The 23,238-nt window shown below is 41.1% G+C and overlaps 1 protein-coding gene across 1 annotated transcript; it reads left to right on the top strand.

Annotated features, from left to right (window-relative positions):
• The first annotated feature begins 1,485 nt into the window (after positions 1-1,485).
• Positions 1,486-21,372, top strand: LOC136421811 (DBH-like monooxygenase protein 1 homolog). Its single transcript, XM_066409377.1, has 12 exons — positions 1,486-1,816; positions 4,988-5,134; positions 5,320-5,502; positions 6,507-6,590; positions 13,889-14,083; positions 14,872-14,974; positions 15,893-16,059; positions 16,594-16,779; positions 17,294-17,353; positions 17,876-18,009; positions 18,892-19,069; positions 20,111-21,372. The coding sequence occupies exons 1-12, from the start codon at positions 1,550-1,552 to the stop codon at positions 20,354-20,356; spliced, it is 1,950 nt and encodes a 649-aa protein (XP_066265474.1). The 5' UTR covers positions 1,486-1,549; the 3' UTR covers positions 20,357-21,372.
• Positions 21,373-23,238: the final 1,866 nt, after the last annotated feature.

The following is a 23,238-nucleotide window of genomic DNA, read 5'->3' as shown; positions in this document are numbered from 1 at the left end:
TGACAAGATTGTATGCTAATTATGCAAATAAGGAGCCAAAGTGCATAATTAATCAGGAAAGTTTATACATCTGCTGCATTCCATTATATTACTCATAAACATGTGACATTTGTAACTGAGAAAGAGAGGAATATCAATGGGTATCAATGTAAATTGATACCTAACTTGCATGATTAATGGCAACATAAAACACACTCCATAATGGTAAATGATGGGGGCTTCAGCCTTGCAGTACTTGGAAGTAAAGTAGATGTAGTCATAATCAGATATACACCATGCAAATGAGGGTCTCATCTACATAATATATGAGGAGATACTATAAAAACCTTCTTTGGTAATATAAAACTTTCAAACTTGTGTAATTTGGAGAAGATAATCAACTGATATAATACATGTGGTAATGAGGTCATTATTTGGATAATAAATAGAAAACAATTATGATATGCATCCCGACAAGGCTAACATCAGTCGGCGAAGGTATGGGGTCGTGGAACTCTAGTTTTCTAATAGTGTAGTGAGGCTTAGAGCAAGGAGGTTAAAATCTCATTTTAACCTCCTTGGTTAGAGTTAAGGTGCCACGTTCCACGTCCACAGTTTCCTTTGCTTGGGTACAGGTATACTCTTCTAAATATCTACTACCACACTATCGACACACCCCTTTATGATATTCTAGTGACATGGCCAGTGGCCCTTTGTCTTCTACAACCCATAGACCGTTCAACTTCTGCAGCCGGCCTACGGGACAAATGCATGTATTCAACCTATATACGTTGATGAAAGTTAGACATCCAGGTAGTAAAATAGTTACTCAAGCAACTGGATAAAATTTTAACCAGTTGCTTGAGTACCAGTTGCTTGAGTAACTAATTTTGGCGTTACGGTATTTAACCTATAGATCGTTTGAAGACAATAGATAGACAATGTCATTAAGACTCTCAGAAAGAGGCGTATCGATAGTTAATTAGAAGTAGATATTTTGAAATCTATCCCTGTTAAATGACTCTTAAAGACTGAGAAGCATGACATTTTACATGTATTGTGACAACTTCATCCGCATACTTTCTACATATACTGTATACATTTCGTCCCTCTCCCTCAAGTCATCACCAGTGGTACGTCCCAAGAACATTCTGATGAGGCATAGTCACGAGTTCAGGCAGGAAGTATAAATCTAGCACGTCACCTGAACGTACTTCGCCTGCGCGAAATTCTTCTATGTAATGTTCATAGGGGATTCAGAAAAAAGTACCATATAAGGCCCTGTTCGCATATATAAGGATAATATCGCGTGTATAGTTTCCACATATTGTTTCAAAAAGATATCTTATGCAACGGGAAAAATTATGATGTAGCGTTTACCAAACATCCAACAGAAAACAACAGAAAACCCAGATTTCTGTTGGATGTTTGGTAAACGTTGCATCATAATTTTTCCACATTACATTGAAGAGTTTTGCGCAGGCGCAGTACGTTCACGTAACGTGCTTATATATCTTGGGTTACAAAGAAGTGGGTCATTTTGAACGGTGAGCGCAGCTGTCAAGGCAATATGGAGAAAGTTTCGTGTACTCTAGTTTTAGCGGCTGTATTCGTCCTCTTTGGGCAACTTGTCTGTGCGGATGATTTCACCCACCACGAATCTCTGGACGAAGAAGGGAAGTTCCACCTGTTCTGGAAGTTTGACGACGAGAAGATCGAGTTCGAGGCCCAGGTGCAGACGACAGGATGGGTCGGCTTGGGTCTGTCCCCGAACGGAGGCATGCCGGGATCCGACATCGCCATCGGCTGGGTCAAAGACGGGACTGCGCACCTCACGGTAAGTCCATGCATGTTGCTTTGTGATAATTCTTAGAAGAATAACGTTACCTGCAAGTAAGCGTAACCACAGAAAGTGATGATACAACTTTTCGTTTCTATCTACGAAAAGGATCACATAAAATGTTTTTGGCGAAACAAATAGAAAAAGAAGACAGCTTCACAAGACAAGCAAATGAGTGGAAAGTGAAGGTTCTAGCTATAGAGTTAGATGGGACTGTAGAATGGAGTTTAAGATTGGTATATAAACTTACGATTTGGCGCGACCTGTAGAGCATTACGCACCTTTCAAGCGTGACAGGTCAAGAGAAATACGCACTTTTCGTACTGATAAGTCATTCTTGACAGTAGTCAACGTATGAAGTAAGGCATTGGTTCTGTAAAGAGTTTGTCGTACTGCAGTTCAAAGACAAAGCAAACCCGATAGATACTTAGAAAAGAACTACAAAATTGGTAAGAGTTGGTTAGGAAATGGTGCTTCAGGTCAACACATGAGGACCTTGTTTACAGTGTTGTAACATGATCGGAGGCCTTTGTGCAAGCTGGGAAGAAAGATTGGCCTGTCCGAAGGCTATAATCCGTCGGCATTGTGCAAATTCGGGTATGTCAATAAGGGCGCGGTGCACAACATTTCTGGGACTTCGTCGCACTGTTAACGATCTTCGGCTAAAGTTGTTGACAGCTAGAAAATCGCCGAACCTCAAAATCGTCGAGCGTATTTTTCGTCTGAAAATTCTACCCTTTCACATTGAATTGGCCTGCGTACATCGGTGCATAAAAATCGCGCAGTGACCGACAGGGCACCGGTCGCATTGCTGCCAAAAATGTGCTCTTGAAAATCCGATCGGGCGAACTGTTTACCTGCGCTGCTCTGTTAATCCGACTGAATGAGGACATAATCTCTGACGCGTAAACGTACAATATACATGTTGTATGAATTTAAATTTCCTTCTTTTGGCTGTAACACAGTTTCCTGAGTATTTTCCCCTGTAAGTGTCGTAGTCCAGATCAGAAAAGACAGTAAGAACTTGACAAGGCTACACGCTCCAGTGTGTTCAATCAAGGAGGTGTAAATCAATAAATACAGTAATACATGATCCTGTATGTTCTTTGCAACCCATTGCCCTTTAAAATTGGTCCTTTAACTTAGTGAAAAAAGTGTCCATATTATTGTAAGAACGTTTTGTTTCCTGACGCGAACTTTCACGAACCACTACATTTACACTATGGAATTATCGTTTCGCCCTCTTGGTCGTTTTGGTGTTTCCAGGTCGACGACCTGTAGAGCGATAGTGACGTGTACTACTTGATCATGCTCGACCAATCATATCGCCCTCTCGGTTGTTCTTCTTATGTTTCAGTCAGTGGCAAAGACATAGGTATGTACTTTAATTTTCAATCAAACAAAAGTGCATTTCTTAAAAAAATTATTTAAAACAATTCTAAAAAAAATCACGCTCGTCGTTTGTCTTAGTTCTTAGAACTGTCGGTGGGATGTAGGTGGTGTTTCGTTCTTTCCTATCTAGTTTCAAGTGGCCCAATTGTATTTGTGCTCAAGTCGTGATATAGGATTAATGTATTAACGTTATATTCAAGACTTCGTGTGCGGGTTGCGTCTCTGTAGGGGATGTCTACCGAAGGAGTTTTGTTTAATTTGTTTAAAGAATGGTTTCCAAGAACAGATCGAATCGACCTGTAGATTGAAAATTCATTTGTCACAGGTACATTGAAGACCCACTCCACCCCCTCAATGAGTCACAGTGATAAGGTAGCAGAACACAGTTTCCGGCCTATGGGGATTTCTATAGTTAAGGACCACAAAGTGACCGACATCGACGTGGACAAAAGCATAGTAGGGTGCAATACAAAATCACGACAAACGAATATGTTGAAGTCGAGGATACAATCTACAAAATAACTGAAAACCCCCCAAAAAGTGTTTTTTTAAACATTTTGACGGCCACTTTGATACGGGGTCATGCGGGGTCATCCAGAACCAGCTATGTTGCTTATGTAGACCATTTGTCACCCAGCCTACTTTTTGTTATGCCTATTATAGTTACACGATAACTATGGTTTATCATTGTTAAATCTCACTACTCTCTGTTAATTGTTATCAGTTACTATGTAACATCATATCCTCAAACCACAGCTACATGTAAACCTAGCCCGTTATAGCTCTTCGCACTAACTGTTTACACCCAGATTACTGCCAATACTCCACTGTTATTATTTATATTATTTTCACCTGCCCCCCTCCCCCCCCATACAACTATGGTTAAATAAGAAATCCACTTGCCACCCAGCTGACACTGTTTATCATACTCCCCTCGAGTTGTGTATTGTTATTTATATCAATTTCGTTTGTTTTTAGTATATAAATTCCATTGTTTCCTGCTTCAGCTAGGTATAGAAATGTTAGTTAAGGTTTACCATTTATCTGCTATCATTTCATCTATATTTTATTTTTACTGCTATAATATTACTTCTATGAACTTCTTTGGTTTCCATGCACCAGCTAATACTGTTACTTTATTTTTACTCTTCGATACTCTCGACTAGATTTTGTATATTGGTTAACTATGATATCTCAATCTGCGTTAAGTATGTACTTTTAGCACTCGGCGCTGCCGATGCGGCCACCGCTTCAAAATTGAATAAAGTTCAAAGTTCAAAGACTCACCCCGGCAGGCCGCTGCAAAGGTCAAGCGCATTTATACGCCGAATCGGCAAACTTCAGAATTTCATTCGTACGGTCTAAAAGCCCACTTATTATACTACCGTACAGATCAAGTTTATGCCTCGCTGGCTTTCACGTTAATCTTTTGACACATGGTTCAAGGTTTAGGGCGCACTATTTCTTTTTACCGCTACGTCATAGCTGTATACTGTGTGCTACTACCTTAACATAGACAACATTCCTAAGGCCAAACTAGTACAATCCTGTACCTCTCACCTTATATGACTTTATATGTTTAACTGTTTTGTAAATCATAAATTTAGTGGTTGCATGGCTTTTGTTTCTCGCATTGTTCGTTAGCAACACTACAAGTAATAATACTTTACCTTTAGCCTTTCAAGTCATTGTGAAACTATCACATTTAGCCCATGTGGACAAGAACGTGCAAATAACAGTCATCGTCATGATAATTTCTAAAATGTTGCATCCCAGGACCGGTATGCTGAGGCAAAGGCACAACCCCCTGTGGACGAGAGCCAGGACTGGGAGCTGGTGTCTGCGTACGAGAACGGGACTCACACCGTCCTGAGGTTCAACCGGAAGCTGACGACATGTGACGTCAGGGACCGCGTCATCAACGTCAGTAGTAGCTACCCAAATAAAGTCTTTTTTTAATGTAAGGAGAAATGAAATACCGAGATCTCTTCATTTATAAAAGAAAACACTTAACGTCAGGTAAAAAAACAAAAACAAATTTGTAGACGTGGTTTCCGTACCCAGTGTGCGTTGTAGATTGAATGTTGACCAATGTTTGCCCTACCCAGGAGGACACCTTACGTGTGCTGTGGGCGTGGCATGACCAGGATCCGGAGGATGAGTCTGGGGCGAGCGGCCCGGCCTACCACGGGACCAACAGGGGAGCCAGAGCTACACTTCTTCTCAATAGGAAACTTACTGAGACGCCAACAACAGGCACGACTTACACACTGGATCTACTGAACAACAACGTAAGGATTACAGAAAACTTACGAAAGATTTGGGTACTTTTGTGACATCTATTCTATTCCTTACTCAATGTTAGATTTAGATTCAAGGGACGATAAAAGTATAAGTTGTAAGTTGATTCTATTAGCTGTAATTTAGTATAATTCATTTTGATGTCACGGAATTAGTTGTAATTTTATCTAGTTGTAATTTCAATCATGATTGATTATCATAATTTTATTTGATTAGTTGTTATTTGACTTAAGGATTGACTATTATCTGTTTAGTCGGTACTTGTATATTATTAAGTTTGAGGACGCCGGGTAGAAACTGTTGTATCTTACTGATGGATTTCCTGAATGAATAAATAACAGACAAACAAACAAATAAACAAACAAACAAACAAACAAACAAACAAGCTAGCATGGCGTCTAAGGAAGAGAATTATGCTTATAGTGGTAAATGTATATGGTGAATCTTAGTCTCGCTGAGCCAGAAGTATGCTCTTTTTCAATAGAAGTGATTATTATGAACATTGAAGAGAATTGTTTTGTTGTGATGGAAGTTGATTTTACTCTGATCTAAGATATATTCTGAAAAGTAGAAAAGATCTAAAATACACATTGTGTATAAAAGAGTTATACCAGAGTAACCAGACATTGAAGTGCCAGTCAAATAACATTTTCTCAGTAACATGCAAAAATGGTATTTTGTAAGAAGAATCGATGCAATCTTTAGACCAATTGTCTACTGTGTGCTCTGGTGAGACAAATAGGTAATGGGTCGTGACGTCACAGAAAGATCCCCCATTATCTAGTATGGCTTTGAGTCTTTTTGTGACGTCACAACCCGTTGCTCATTTGTCCCGCCAATGAGCACACAGTCGACAATTGATTTGAAGATTACATAGATGTTTTCTGAAAAGACTGACACGTTTGGCGTACGTTAACGTTGTAGCCTACCGTTGATACTATGTTATCAACAGAACAGTGTTCATATATTGCAATGGCTTTGTGCTCTGTTTAAGGTCTCGATTCCAGTTCAGGACACGACTTACTGGTGCCGTGTGTTTGAGATGCCGACCCTGGCCAGCAAACACCACATCATCAAGGTACGTGTGCGGCTCCAACATGCTGAAAAAGCACTCTGTATATCTACATGTTGACCAAGAACTGTGATTAAAAAATCAGTTGAATCAGTCTATGACCACCTTTAAAGGCCCACTATGTAGGATTTTGGCCTAAAAATTGAAAATATTCTTGTGAACAAATCTTAATGTTAATAGCAGGTACTGACATGTACAACCCCTTTTCAGCATATTTTCTTCATTATTTCGTCTATTTTGGGTGTTTGTGAACTGTACAAAAACAAAACAAAAACTCCCGGACACCACCTCAATAGTAGATAAACAACAACATCCCAGTGCACTGGAGGACCCCCATGGTGGTCTAATCACTTAGGCACACTTTAGACTGCCAGATGTCATGAAGCTCTTCTTCTTTGGAAACACACATATCTTTTTCCAAGAGGGTAGAATACAACTATTAATTTATTCTAAAGAGTCTACTTTGAAGGGTATCAATAAAGTGTGGTTATTTTCCCTTCAAAACTGCAAGAACTCTGGTAAGGATGATTTTTTACAGAAACTGGTGAACTGTAAACAGGCACCCCACTGGGCGATCAGCCTGATAAGAAGTACAGAAGCCATGTGTGGCCATGTGTTAGTTTCACACAGTGTGTTGTTTTGGATGGAGGATAACAGTTTTTTAAAGTTGTTTGTATGGTGCAGTTATGTTGTAACCTCCCTTCCTGAATATCGGTAAGCAATTCTATAGAGTTGATAAAGCTTGCTATGCAAAGAAACAGTAGGAAAATCTACTTTCTGTATTGGCCTAAAACTACATAGTGGGTCTTTAAAACATGTCAACTTTATACAACCCCTTTATTTATCTTGTTTTAATACACATATACTAACAGAGGATCTGGAAACAGGCACCTTGACTGAATACTTTTCTCTCTCACTGTTGTATGAAAACAAGTCTAAACAAAGATAGAACAAGAAGAAAGTAGAACCGAGAAGGTTCATATTAGGACAGGGTCGGTACTAGTGCTGCGTACCGGTACCGTGTACCGGAAGGATACCGTAAAATTGATTAGGTACAGGTCCAAAATACCGGATCATGATGTACCTGTACTGTACCGATATAAATTTACACCAAGTATGTGCTTATTTTGTGACTAATCTCCTGACCTCATGGCCTCAAGCAACACCAAACGTGACCAAAGTGGCACCTTGGAACAACGTAACTAATATGCAACAGATAATTCAGGCCGTATTTTATGGCCCCCCGTGCTAATCTGGGCCCCCCTCCACATCTACTTGGAATCTGCGTGATCCCAAAACTACGAAGGCCCACAGCGACATAACACAATCCTGTGTTGAGAATAGATAGATATACGTACATTAAGTTTGGCTAAGTTACTTACACCGCCACTGCTAATTCATTGCTTTAACACTGTAATATTAGACAAGTACTAGGCTATCTCAATACCTTTCAGAAGTCATGAAATTTTGGATCATTTGTGGCTCCTTACAAAAGGGTGTTTCCGTGAAAGAAAACCACTTCAATAGATCTTGCCAACAAACATATTCCAACTTTGATGTCTACAGGGTCAAGGGGGGTGGGGTGGGGTCCCAACAGCGGCCATGGTATTGTTGCTTTGAGTACCCGTGATATTTTGAGGCCCCCTTAGTCGGGCCCAATACTTTCGAGGCTTGTTCCTTAAACTCCACAAACGGATCTTTCCTAGAATCATATTCCATCTGTTTCCATTTATAACATCACGGAGGCGGGGGGGATCGAATCTTAACGGAGAGGCCATGGTATTTTGGGCCCCCTTGCCATGATATTTTGGGCCCCTTCCGTAGGGACCAATACCGTGGGCACTGATTCCTCAAAATCAGAGGACACTAAGCCTCATAGAATGATGTTCCATTTGTGTCTAAAGCAGAAGTGCGCGTAATAGTTCAAGGAGGGGGGACCAAATCTCCACGGAGAGTCCATGTTATTTTGGGCCCCCTTGTCATGATGATTTAGGCCCCCCTCTGTAGAGACCAATGCCTTGGAGACTTGTTCCTTAAAATCAGAGGACACAAGGAGAATATTCCTAGAATTATGTTCCATTTGTTTCAAAACCAGTAGTGCGTATATCTATAAGTTCAAGGATGGGGGGACCAAATCTCCACGGAGAGTCCATGTTATTTTGGGCCCCCTTACCATGATGATTTTGGCCCCCCTCTGCAGAGACCAAAGTATTGGATACTTGTCCCTTAAAATCAGAGGAAACAAGGAGAATATTCCTAGAATTATATTCCATTTGTTTCGAAACCAGTAGTGCGTATATCTATAAGTTCAAGGAGGGGGGGACCAAATCTCCACGGAGAGTCCATGTTATTTTGGGCCCCCCTTGTCATGATGATTTGGGCCCCCTCTGCAGAGACCAATGCCTTGGAGACTTGTTCCTTAAAATCAGAGGAGACAAGGAGAATGTTCCTACAATTATATGCCATCTGTTTCCAAAGCAGAAGTCCGTATACTATAAGTTCAAGGAGGGGGGGGGGGGGGGGAAATCTCAACGGAGCGGCCATGGTATGTTGGGCCCCCCTTATCATGATGATTTTGGCCCCCTCTGTAGAGACCAATGCCTTGGATGCTTGTCCCTTAAAATCAGAGGACACAACGAGAACATTCCTAGAATTATATTCCATTTGTTTCGAAACCAGTAGTGCGTATATCTATAAGTTCAAGGAGGGGGGAACAAATCTCAACGGAGCGGCCATGGTATTTTGGGCCCCTCTTGCCATGATGATTTGGGCCCCGCTCTGCAGAGACCAATGCCTTGGATCATGGAGACTTGTTCCTTAAAATCAGAGGAGACAAAGAGAATGTTCCTTGGATTATATTCCGTATGTTTCCAAAGCAGTCATGTGTACAGTTCTAAGTTCAAGGAGGGGGGAACAAATCTCCACGGAGCGGCCATGGTATGTTGGGCCCCCCTTATCATGATGATTTAGGCCCCCTTCTGCAGAGACTTATACCTTGGAGTTAGTTAAAATCCTCCCACACCATTATTGCTGTATAGGGCGGTGCCCATCTCCGTTTCATAGCCCTGGGCCACACTGTGGTGCAATCACTGTAGCAGGGGGCTAGTCCACTGGCAGTGAAGTGTGTTTAACTTCCATACTGTTTCAGAAGTATGTACCATTTTTATTAAGTCTTTGGTATGACTCAATGCCCCTCTTGTCTAGAGGTGTCCTACCTGGGGCTTGAACCCAAGTCCTTCTGGTCCAAGTAATTTGAACCAGATGTGGTGAGAGACAGAAGAGCAGACCACTAAACCACAGGGACACCCCAAATGCCTTGGAGACTTGTTCCTTAAAATCAGAGGAGACAAAGGAAAGAGAATGTGCCTAGAATTGTATTCCATCTGTTTCGAAAGTAGAAGTGGGTATATTTTTAACTTCAAGGAGGGGGACCAAATCTCAACGGGGTGGCCATGGTATTTTGAGCCCCCCTTGGCATGATGATTTGGGCCCCCTCTGCAGAGACCAATACCTTGGAGACTTGTTCCTTTAAATCAGAGGGGACAGAGAGAATGTTCCTAGAATTATATTCCGTCTGTTTCCAAATCAGAAGTCCGTATATGAGAACTTCGCATGTGGAGGCACTGATGGAGCTAACCTCCCATTGAGGCCAGAATAGCAACAGTTGATCACATATGGGCTGTTACGCATTTCTAACACAATACCACGTGTATTATGGGCCGTCTAGCCGGATTCAGCAGATATAGGTACAGGCTGGCACATGGATTATGATACCAACGATATTGCGTGAGATTAGATGCGCAGGTGCGTTTCTCTGCAACTCTAGACTTGTTTTTAATTTTCGCCGTACTTAGTGTTTAGCAAATGAATGTGCTTTAGCAAATGCATGGGTAGGTCCAAGGGTGTACGCAACCCGAGCTACATGCCTGCGTAATGTTGTCGACATTCAATGCGTTTTACAGGTATCAATAATCTTTTGAAATAGGAACACTTGATACTCTGCTTGCTTTTAGATAATTTGGACTAAATCTCTCTTGTAATACAGGCCATCTGGAAGGACTCCACGTGATATAGTTAAGAGCACAAGTTCGTGTGACTTTCTGCGTCAATCTATGCTTCCCACATAGGTGTCAAACAGATGTAGCAAGTATGTCGCTGTTGCCAGGGAAATCAGATATTTTGCTCCTACCTAATCTTTCATCGTTATTATCGTATATTAACTCGTATGACCAGAGTGTTTCCTGTAGAGGTTTAATTTTCCGTCTGTTATGAATGTGAAATACATTTCTAGAGACTACCAGTAGGCTAATCAATTTTATTATTACTGATTATTTCACGCCTTCGGCTAGTGGGATGCTGTTTATTTTCCTTTGCTAATCAATAACATTTTATGTCTCCATGTTTGCCATGCCTATGTATAGATATGAATAGGTTTTATACAACGCACCATATTACTGATAAAATGTCGAGCAAGTAAGTAAGTAAGTATGAAATAGACTACAGTTCGTTATTAATTTCGTTCCTTCGTGTGTAAAATCGTAGTACATAAGGAGCATTTGTGGGAAGGAATTGCTATACATGTTCTAGACACAGGAAGAACCAGCAAGCCTGTTAATGTTGTTGGATTAAATGAATCACAGATAGGATACATACGTCTTTCATGTTCATATTCAAGATTGCATACCGAATAAGCCGAGACTAGCTTCACTAAGAAAAGAAAAAGCATCGCATTATACATGTAATGATATAATCACAATATTTTGACATTTTCCCAAACTCGCTCTTTCTAATGACACCATTTATAAATAACAGGTCTTTGGCAAAAGAAGAAATTATTGAAACATGTCGAATACTAAACTAGTTTTCTTCGCATATCCCAACAGTACGTTGGCTCTTGTCTTGTCTATTGATATCACAATATGACATATTCAATATAAAGTTATTTAATTAAAATCCACACCTTGGACAATTATATAAAGACGTACAATGTACACTAGCATTCCCACTGTATGCATGGATATACGGCGATATACTGCATGAAAAAACTCTAGGCAAAACACAATGTTTTCAATCTGTTTTTTGTCCACTTTATATGGAAGAGTACCATTAAAACACTTAAATAGGTCAAATATCATTACGAAATGCAAACTAAAAGGGAGACGTCTGCCATTTTCTCTAATGATCACGGCAGATGAGGCGTACTAACCTTACTTAACCCTCATTGGTCTGTTCGTAACCACTAATAGCAGTCGGTTGGTACAAAGGAAAATCTTTGCTGGGTTGGTCAGGTCGATCTTGTTTGCGACAGACGACAGTTTTTGGACGAACCCTCTGTTCCATCGGATATGCCACTGTTTACGAAACGGTCGCTTCCGGAGGGCCCTTCAGCGCTACCGGACATACCAGCGTCTTCGGCATTGCCGTTTCCGTAAGGCATTTTAGCACTACCGGAAATACCATAATGTTCGGCATCATTGTTTCTAGATGGCCCTTCAGCACTACCGGACATACCCGAATCTTTGGCATCGCTGTTTCTAGATGGCCCTTCAGCACAACCGGACATACCCGAATCTTTGGCATCGCTGTTTCTGGATGGCACTTCAGCACTACCGGGCATACCCGAATCTTCGGCATCGCCGTTACCGTAAGGCATTTTAGCACTACCGAAAATACCCGAATCTTCGGCATCATTGTTTCTAGATGGCTATCCAGCACTACCGGACATATATACCCGAATCTTTGGCATCGCTGTTTCCGGAAAGCTCTTCAACACGACCGGACAAACCGGAATCTGCAGAGGGGGGCCCCAAATCATCATGGCAAGGGGGACCCAAAATATCATGGCCGCTCCGTGGAGATTTGTCCCCCCCTCCTTGGACTTAGCAATATACGGACTACTACTTTCAAACAGATGGAATATAATTCTTGGAACATTCTCTTTATCTCCTCTGATTTTAAGGAACAAATCTCTAAGGCATTGGTCTCTACAGAGGGGGGCCTAAATCATCATGGCAAGAGGGGCCCAAAATACCATGGCCGCTCCGTTGAGATTTGGTCCCCCCTCCTTGAACTTATAACATACGAACTTCTGCTTTGGAAACAGACGGAATACAATTCTTGGAACATTCTCTTTATCTCCTCTGATTTTAAGGAACAAGTCTCCATGGCATTGGTCTCTGCAGAGGGGGCCCAAATCATCATGACAAGGGGGCCCAAAATAACATGGACTCTCCGTGGAGATTTGGTCCCCCCGCCTCCGTGAACTATTATACGGACTTCTGCTTTCGACACTAATGGAATATCATTCTATGAGGCTCTATGTCCTCTGATTTTGAGGAATCAGTGTCCACGGTATTGGTCCCTACGGAAGGGGCCCAAAATACCTTGGCCTCTCCGTGGAGATTGGCCCCCCCGCCTCCTTGATGTTATAAATGGAAACAGATGGAATTTGATTCTAGGAAAGATCCGTTTGTGGATTTTAAGGAACAAGCCTCGAAAGTATTGGACCCGACTAAGGGGGCCTCAAAATATCACGGGTACCCAAAGCAACAATACCATAGCCGCTGTCGGGACCCGGGACATCTACGGACTACATCTAAGGATATACTTGGAATATATTTGTTGGCAAGATCTATTGAAGTGGGTTTTTTTTACGGAAACAAGCCTTTTGTTTCCATGAAATGCGATCCAAAATTTCATGGCCTCTGAAAGGTATTAGCAGTGGGGGTGTACGCTGTTTTGTACACGTAACACTTAGCTAAACTTAATGTACGTATATCTATCTATTTTTGATTGTGTTATGTCGCTGTGGGCCTTCGTAGTTTAGGGTTCACGCAGATTCCAAGCAGATGTGAATGGGGGCCCAGATTTACATGGGGGCCCATGAAATATGGAACACCGGCTGGAAGTTTTGATAGCAAATGTTCTTTGAATAAAGTTACTGACAAGTTGTAAACAGTTCATCTATGTTTCTGTCATTATTGAAGTTCAGAAAAACACCTGTAAATTTTTTAAAATTGTTCAGGTACAGGTACAGGTCCGGTACCTGTACCTGATGTTACGTTTAGGTACGCAGCACTAGTCGGTACGCTACATATGTTCAAAAAGATGCCCCTTCAGTTGATGTAGGTATGGATGATATCAAGACTCTGGCAGTTGGATAAATATGAAAACAAAGTCCCTGAGCATCAAAGACCATAACTTTCAAGTGGTGTACTGTCGTTATGGTGGTGTTGGTCTATGGTACCGGTGATAGAAAAAGATGAATCTAGTGAATTTCGAATTGCTTCCTTTTCCTACATTAGGCTGAACCCGTCACCACCCCGGGTAACGAAGGCGTTTTTCACCATCTGGTGATCTACAAGTGCAGGACGAACCCAAACATGACCATCTTGCCGGTGGAACATCCGGGACATGAGTGTCGGTCTCCCAACATGCCTAGCGACTGGGAAGGCTGTTACGAAGGAAGCATCGTCGCAGCATGGGCCATCGGCGGAGGGGTAGGTTAAGCAGCAGTATTAGGTTAGCTTTGTCAGAAATGTTGTTTAAGCAGGTATCACACCGGATTACACCCAATTGTGCCAAATTGCGAAAGACCCTTGCAAAGTGGCTTAAACCGGCGCTGTTTGCACCCCCCAAACAAACAAGATTGGCAAAATAACCCGAAGTAGCGCAGTGTCTTTTTTTTGGGAATTTTAGTTATTGCAATTGTACACAATTTTTTCACAGGCAATACTGCCACTTGAAATATATTTCCCTTGTATCTGATTTAGTGCCTAAACTGAGAATGTTACATTCCGGGCGCGGCCATTTTGTTTTTTGAAATCACGTATTTTACCCGTGGAAGGGAAAATTGACGAAAATTTGGAAAGTTACCGAAATAACTTGGCACAATTAGGCACATTTCAGGGAGATACTCTCTGAAGACTCGGCTTTCATGGCAGAATTGGGGAAATTGCAGGCTCACGCATTCTCTCCCGTCAGTCTATATCTATGACCAATGACCAAAGAACAAGTATCGATATCATAAATACCACATGACACGCAAACCGTGGCTTAATGCATGCACGCTCCAAATTGTAAACACGTTTAGTTCACATTCATATAATATTGTATTTTATGCAGATGTTGTCGGCCCAGCGATGGCTGTCCTCAAAGACATTTCAAGATTTCACATGAATATAAGCCGATTCTAAACTAATTGCTTTTTGAATGTTCAACGTACCCCATGTACCGTGAGTGTTTGCGCCTGATTGACAAATCATAATGTTTCTTTCCTTTTCCTCAGGACGTAATTTATCCAGACCACGTTGGGTACCCTATCGGTGATGAGGAGGACAGCGGTCATATGCTGATGGAGGTGCACTACGACAATCCTCAGCTGGCTTCAGGTTTGAAACCCTAATCAGTGATTCGTCGGAAGGTTTGTTGAAAAATCGAAATTACATTTTTTTTGGCATGAAAATCCTTGTGTTGGATCGACCGTTTAAACTGTAAGCAGTTAATCATATAAAAAGGTTTAACTGTTGTCCAACTCAAGATATTGGACTCACCCCGTCTATTTCAGCTATCTGACCCAATCTTCCTGGACACGTGACTTGTCGCATGTGTGACGTCAGCAATGGGTCAAAGTTAAGAGGAGGTTGGTCGGTATCGACTTCCAACAACCTTTGACCCATTGATGACAAGTCACGTGTCCAGAGCGTAGTCAGAAAGCTGAAGAGGACTGAGTGATTTAGTCGAACATTCCGGAGAGTCCAACTAACAGTTAAACATTTCCCATTCTGTAATTCACCAACAGGTGAACTTTCATGCTAGTGTAAGCAATTCAATTGTAGGTCTGCCACATTCCCTGTTTCCACTCCATCAAACTTATCATGACAACTATTGCCAAGGAAAAGTATACGTTTGTACGCCTATCTTTAACCGCAATGTCTCTGCAAATGCCTTATAGGAAAAGTCAAAGCATTTGTCTTAAAGGATAGCCTGGATTCTAGTTAGGCAACCTCAACTAAACGGAAGCATGATTTTTTCTCAAGTAGCTAGTAGTGAAATGCGGCTACGTCTCTCGTTCTAAGCCCGAAGCACACCGGGTCAATTCTACTCTTTTCGATAATTGTGCCGGGATATTTTACGTGCAGAAGTTTGACGCCTGAGGCTAATGCCTTAAGGCCCCCCATACACAGGGTCCATGGCTTTACGTCACCATCCGAAATGACGAATGTGATCCTTCATAACATGTCCGAGCAGTGATTATATCTAATGTCCCCGATATTTTGTCAACTGGTATTCTATATATGCCCACGCAGGTATGTCCGATAGTTCAGGCATCAGACTTACGTATACACCCGAGCTGAGGGACAACGATATTGGAACCCTGGAAGTTGGAGTGATGGTGAGCAAATGGCACGTCATCCCACCTCATGCCGTGGACTTCAGGTCAGCTGGGTTCTGCAGCCCGCAGTGTCTGAGCGCAGTGAGTACACTTCGTTTGTTCAGCATAACCAGTAAACCACCTTTGGGGGTAACATACCTGTTTTGTACAGTAATGCGGGCATCTCACTGTACGGCACCTACTCGTGCCAAACCATAGCGGAAACTTCGTGATGGAAGGAATTGTTCCATGTAGATGGCCTCCGTTATTCTCCCATGTGTGGTGTCTACTGTATGTTGCATTTAGTCTTAAAGCAGTTAAAATCACATACCAATTAGCGAGTCTGTTTATCTCTAGTGTGCTGAATTGGTGAAATCTTTGAACTAGAAGTGCGAATTATCAATGGCCTATACGTGACGGCAGGAATTATCGGAAAGAGCATGGGGATTCATATAATGTTGTCTTCTGTTTTGGGTGGTAATTCACAAAACTATGAGTAACTCTTTTCAGTGTCGATACTTAAACACAAACATAGTTCAATGATTATGCCAGTCAACGCTTGTCGTACTTGTCATCTCTTGTTCATAGAAGAGCTCGAAATTGTTACGTCAGTTATCGTATACGCTATATCTCTAGTTCATGGAGGAACTCGGAGAACCCATCAAGATTATCGGAGTGATGCTGCACGCCCATCTGCTGGGCGTCAAGCTGAACGCCAGGCTGATCCATAACGGCATGGAGACGGACATCGCACGGGACGACAACTGCGACTTCAACCTGCAGAACACGCGAATGCTGAAGGAAGAAATCACCGTCTATCCGGTACGATATGCTTTTCATACTGTTATTCAATACATTAATAACCCACCAGAATTTTGACCATTGCCATAGGCCTTTATCAAATATTCTACCTACATTCTTGACGCGCACTGATCTTCGGGATGCATGACGTCAGCAGTAGGGTCAAAGGTAACAGGAAGTCAGTACCGACTGCCGTCCCGGTTCGACGTCGGTTGATAGGCCAAGATGTCTAATATGTTGTTTTATTGTACTGTCTGATTGATTTAGCCTTAATGGCCACCATACCTTTATTTTCCGTTTCAGTCATTACATTTGCTATTCACAGAAGAGAGTGCACTAGTACTAAAGTCTGAAGTCTACCACCAAACGTGGAATAAAGGAAAAACAACAATTACCATCAATCAGGCATGCGTCAGTAAACATCATAGTTGTGTTTGTTACACCTAGCTCATGATCTTGCATGAAAAGGGTCTTTTGTATATTTTTCACTTTCCCTAAACGTTTACTGGTATTCGCTGTATCTTTTTTTTTACAGGGAGACACTTTGATTACTGAGTGCATCTACAATTCAGCACACAAAGACTCTGTGGTGTTTGTAAGTAGGCTTTACCTTTTCCTTCCAAGTTTGTGTGTCGTACTTTTTTTTGTCTCGACTCGACTGTGGTTGAAGCCTCAAAGGAGTTCTCTATTCAACAAACATGTTTCCAGTGTCGCTAGAAACACATGTATTGAATAAGATATAAGAAATACGGCCATCGGTTCAAAAGCTGAGTACGTACGTCGCGGGTACAAACCTAAAGACGCAAAAATGGAGCATGCTGCTTTCTTCTGCTTAGCATCAGACACTTATAAATAGAGTATGAACACACTCTACCAATGGTTTATCCGTAGTGCTGTAGTGCTTGCACAACTGTGCGGCCCAAAGTCTGTAGAAGCGGAGATGTAATCTCCAAGCAGATCTCTTCAGGGAAGGATACATCATCAAATTGGCCAGACAGGATCCGATTGGCCCCGTCTGGTCATTTTGATACTGTCCCCTACCCTGTAGAGATCTTTTTGAAGATTAGCGTAGATGGACACCTGGGGTTGATTTTAACTCTTAAATCTTAAAATACAGGGTGGGACCGCTACAACAGAGGAGATGTGCGAGAGCTTCTTCCTTTACTACCCGAAGTTCAACATGACCTTCTGCGACAGCACGCCGAATGTACATCACACAGTTAACTTTGCTGGTGTCCAGAATTTTGTATTGTGCGTATATTTTTTCAAAGGTTTAAATACATGCAACAATAGAAATAAACAGAAGTGAGGAACGCACTCAGATTATAGATGATTTACGTTAGCGTCACCACAAAGATAAGAAGTTACAAATTACGTCAACCTTATTTAATAAGTGATGCTGGAATGCAACAGTAGGCGTTCTTTCTTAGATAAGACATTAATATTTTGAACAAATAATGTTACTCGTGTGGAGAAGATAACCAACTGTAATTCATCCACATGAGGATCTTATTTGTAGAAACCAATGAGAAGCATTGATAATACTTTAGGAAAAGGTTAGCATAATTGGATGAAGGTATGAGTTCTTGGAACTCTAGTTACTTATCATTAACGTTGATATGCAATAAAAGCATATGGCTTCAGTAATGAAGTTTTGTGCTGTTGAAAATATCTATAGCACGTAAGAATGATAACGTTGCTTGATATGATAAGGCCTAAACATTGTATTTTTTTCCTTTCTCGGTGTTCAAAGCCAACTTGATCCGAGTTGGCTTCAAACTTGATACTTTTATTGCCCTTAGGAATCGAATGACGCCAGACTGCTGATCTCTTGGTAATTCTAAAAGGGACTTAAGTATACAGGCTACTTAAAAAAATAATATTTAAAGAGAAATAAAGCATCGTAAATATGTGAGAGAAGGTATTTTGCCGTGCCCTCACTTAATACGAACATGAAAATTTGCATCTTCAGCTTTGTTGATAGGCTGTTTGTTGAACTTCCCCACACGTTCAGATTTTCTGCCATGATGATAAGAACAGCCAGGATAACATTACAAAAACACGCCTGCCGTACTTACGTCTGTACACTTGCTTTTAGTAGAGACTGATTTTCTTTCTTATTTGTGTTTACAGTGACGAGAGTTTCAACGTCCACCCCATTGCGCCAGAACACATGGTCAACATGTCCTACGAGGAGGTGATGGAGGCCGTTCCGTGGACTCGCGAGAAAGGGCGAGACTTCTCCGAATTTCTCCTGAACTCAACATTCTACTCGTACTGCCAGGCCACACCCCAGTCTAACGTGGACATTGTAAGTCCAACCATGTTGTAGATGTGTAGGTGATAGATAACAATTTACGTTGTTGTATTGCATGCAGTTGCGTTAGTGGCCTTGGTTGTATGGATTGAAGATGAACAACACTTTATCCTAGGTACGCCAAAAAAGCAGTTACTCAAACAACTGGATATGATTTTGGAAACGGTCAGACGTTTCAAGTAGCATCCACTACTTTTCGTCAGTGACTGTGAGCAAGATCAGTCGAACAGCAGGTTTATAACCACGAACTATGAATTGATATGCAAATAAAGAGAAGACAATTTTTTTTTTTGATAGTCCAATAGAAAGCAAATTAGACAACTCAAGACAAGGTTGAAGTAACAGGGAACAAAAGCTCTTAATGTTTTGATATAGGAGCTAAAGCTGGTTTGCCCCCAAGGCTGTGTCCCAAGTGCCAGACAGTTCCACCCTTATCCTAGATTGTACACGATATCACGATAAACGCTCAAAGCTGTTCAAACTTCTTTCTGCTTGCTCAACAGAATTTTATACATTCCATTCTATCGATAAATTCAAATACATTCTAGAAGGGGCAACCCTTACTGTGTACAAATAGGTAAATACATCAAAGAATGTTTAGATCTTAGAACTACATTGTAGTAGTGTAAGTGATAGGTTAAACTCGACATGTTGAAGTATTCATATACTTGTACGTAGGTTAATCATTTTGTATCCCATTGTTTGTTGTTTGCATGTATAGTTGTAGAAGACATTGCGAAAGTCGCTGTACCTTTGTTGTGTCAATGAAAATTTCTCTATGTATTTCTCGTATTATAAAAGCACACACAAAAACACACCATATCACTTATATCCTGCTAGTCATAAACCAATCAATGTACAATTTCTCTATGGCAACTTGAACGTTACTGCTGCTGCAGTACCTTTAGTTGAATTGGCAGCTTCGGTTGCATGTACTGGCATGTGAATCTCGTAAAATGAATGACCATATTGATATTACTATTTTTTATTGAAAATGTATACTATGCTTACATATTACTCCGTTGCAAAACACAGAATGCCCTGCAAGGGTATGACCTCCCCTTCCCCCGTGGAACCAGACTGCCTACAGAAGACATCTGCAGCCTGCGCGCCACACCAACCCCTGATTCTGGCGATGGTTCCGTTCCTGGCGATGGTTCTGATCCTGGCGATGGTTCTGGTCCTGTAGGCGGGTCTACAGCATTGCAGGCACATCGCGCTGCAGGCTATGTTCTGCTAACTTACCTCGTGGTGCTCGTGCTTACTGTGTGGGCAGAATAACGTTTCACGTGCCTCCATATGATCCTGCGAGCCTTGTCAAATGAAAATGAATTGTCTTTAGGTTATGAGGACCTATAATTCATGGAATATTAAGTTTGTCCTGAAGATAAATGTCTAATAGTATGCTTTATATATGAGGATACTGTTGGCTCATGACTTTGAATTCTTGTAGTAATAATGGCACTGCCATGTGCAGTAGATACACTTAAGATATACATTTCAATCTGTGAATGGCGTGACAGTAGTTACAGGATGTGCCCGATTCTAGCAATGCCCATTGATGCAAATAGTTTTTTTTCTAATTTCAAGACTTGTTGAAGAAGGCAAGTTTCTGCAGAAGGCTTTCTACTGATCTCAGACCTAATTCTGATGGTGTCCAGCTGGTTGTGTTTTCTAAATTTAACTTCCAGAATATATTGGTACTGTTTGATGATCCACATTGGATGAATCGATGAATTGAATGTACGAATGCATGGTTTTCATTGCACAACAATTGCATCGTTAACAATGTATGACAATCTATATATAACATAAGTTACAATCTAGGTCAATTTTTCGAAAATCCTACTGCATTACTTTAAAATTACTATATACAATGAAACCAACTAAGTACTAAACGGAACTATTGCAAACATTAGATTGCGTATTTAGGAATAGGATAGTTTCTTTTTTTGAACAGCATTATAATCATATTGGCTTTGGTGGATAGATATAGAATGTGGACATGATAAGAACGATACTCGTACTTATGGCTATATTTGACTTAAACGTGATTAATTGCATCAACATTTGTCTTTCGTCACTATAGGTAGTCATTAGAAAGTGGTTCTCGTGTGAGATACTATCTTAACGTAAAGGACATAGTCTCTGGTCCGTTGAAAGGTTGCGGTGACGAACTTTTTCGATTTCTGGGCGCTTATGTGCACTTATTCTCAGTTTGGTAATGCTTGTCACACAAGTAGTTTTCTATACCGAATTGAGTTTTTATTTTAGAATATACTTTCAGTTTATTATTACTTCTTTTTGTGTGTCTCGAGTCATAAAAGAAATGTGTCTTTCATGATTTCCTTAAATATGTCTCCAAAATATTTGGCATCAACAGCAGTGTTTGGCCAAATGTTTAGAAATCCGTGTCTGCGTAACATATCTTGGACATGCACAGCCCAATCTTGATCTTCTTCAACAGCTACATCATACCAACTGGTAACTACTACTTCTCCCCTTACGGTGGCGTTGACGACACTGGCCATTGTTTTCTTCTGTTCTCTCAATCAGACTTACTCTGACTGACTCACTCCCAACTCCAACTCCACCAACATCATGCTTTTATTTCCATGTCTCAGACAAGACAGTAGATGTTAGCCCAGCATAGAAAACAATATCCTCTTTATTTAGTACTTGTCACCTACATGGATTTACATTGATGTGTGACCTGATTTAAGTGTCAGTGATTAACATACAAATTAATTTTGGTAAAAACAAGGTAAGAGAAGACAGAAATATGCGGTTTAAAGGGGCTACATACTTGTCGAAACTCCAATAAAAGCTGACCACATAAAACGGGCACTTTCCCCCTTCTTACACGAATGCATTTGACCTTAACAAGTAATAACTCTGCTATGAGGACTATGAAGCACAAGGAATATATGTTTGTTTTGTTGATGAAGGTTAGACATCCAGGTGATAAGATACGCCAAAAATGATTACTGAAGCAACTGGATAAGATTTTGAAACAATCAGACGTTTCAGACAGCACCCGCTATCTTTCGTCAGTGACTAAAGAAGGATCTGGGAGAACTAGGTTTTATACCAAAACTCTGAAAAGATATGTTAATGAAGGGAAGACAATTTTAGATGGTTCAATAGGATAGTAAGTTAAGACAAGAGTTTCGGTATAGTTTCAGAGTTTTGGTATAAAACCTAGTTCTACCAGATCCTTCTTTAGTCACTGAGATAGCGGATGCTATTTGAAACGTCTGTTTCAAAATCTTATCCAGTTGCTTGAGTAATTATTTTTGGCGTATGTTTGTTTTGGTTGAAGATTCCTTGGTCATTTGTGATAAACAGTATTATATTCAACCATCTTCAGTTTGCGGGCGAAGGAGAACAAGAAAGGATTCGGGCCATTGGAGGAGAACTAGACCTAGAATCATATACTGATCTCATAAGATCAGTGATTGAGGAGACGAACGACTTAAAAATGCTTCATGGTACCAATGAAGTTGATGAGAAATTTTACGTACATGCCAAAAATTTTCGGAATGCAAGGTCGGTAGCATGGATGTGGCGTCGACCATTCAGAATGGACATAGCTTTTGCGCAATGGCAACGACCGTTCTGAAAGGTGGCGACCGTTGAGGAGGCGAAAATTTGCAGCGGCGATATAGGACGGCAAGTTGGCAGTTGTGCGAGGCACGTTGGCCCCATTCATTCGTACGGTGCCGCCTTCGTGCCGCAGTCCACTGATATAGGGGCTTTAGGCCAGTTGCAGAAGGTGACTGTTTTATTTGCTGTAGAAGACGAACGGGCAAACGTCCGAACCACTGACCATTTCATTAAGACTCTCATAAAGGGGCGTATCGATAGTGTGGTAGTAAATATTTGGAAGTCTATCCATGTTAAAAGACCTTTCTATTGCATTTTGTCTCTTCTGTAAGGCTTTCAAAGAATGAGAAGCATATCGTTAACATGCAGTGTAACAGTTTCATCCGCATACTACTAGTAACATAGTTTAATGTGTAATATGTGTTTGAGTGTACTTTATACATTTTATCCCCCCTCCAAGACATCACCAGTGGTACGTCCTAAGAACTTTCTGACGAGGCATAGTCACGAGTTCAGGCAGGTAGTACATATATTGGGTTACAAAGGAGTGGGTCATT

Source organism: Branchiostoma lanceolatum, chromosome 1 (assembly GCF_035083965.1).
Source record: "Branchiostoma lanceolatum isolate klBraLanc5 chromosome 1, klBraLanc5.hap2, whole genome shotgun sequence".
Taxonomy (NCBI): Eukaryota; Metazoa; Chordata; class Leptocardii; order Amphioxiformes; family Branchiostomatidae; genus Branchiostoma; species Branchiostoma lanceolatum.
The sequence above is the reverse complement of the archived record's forward strand: the minus strand, read 5'-3'. Positions and strand labels throughout refer to the sequence as shown.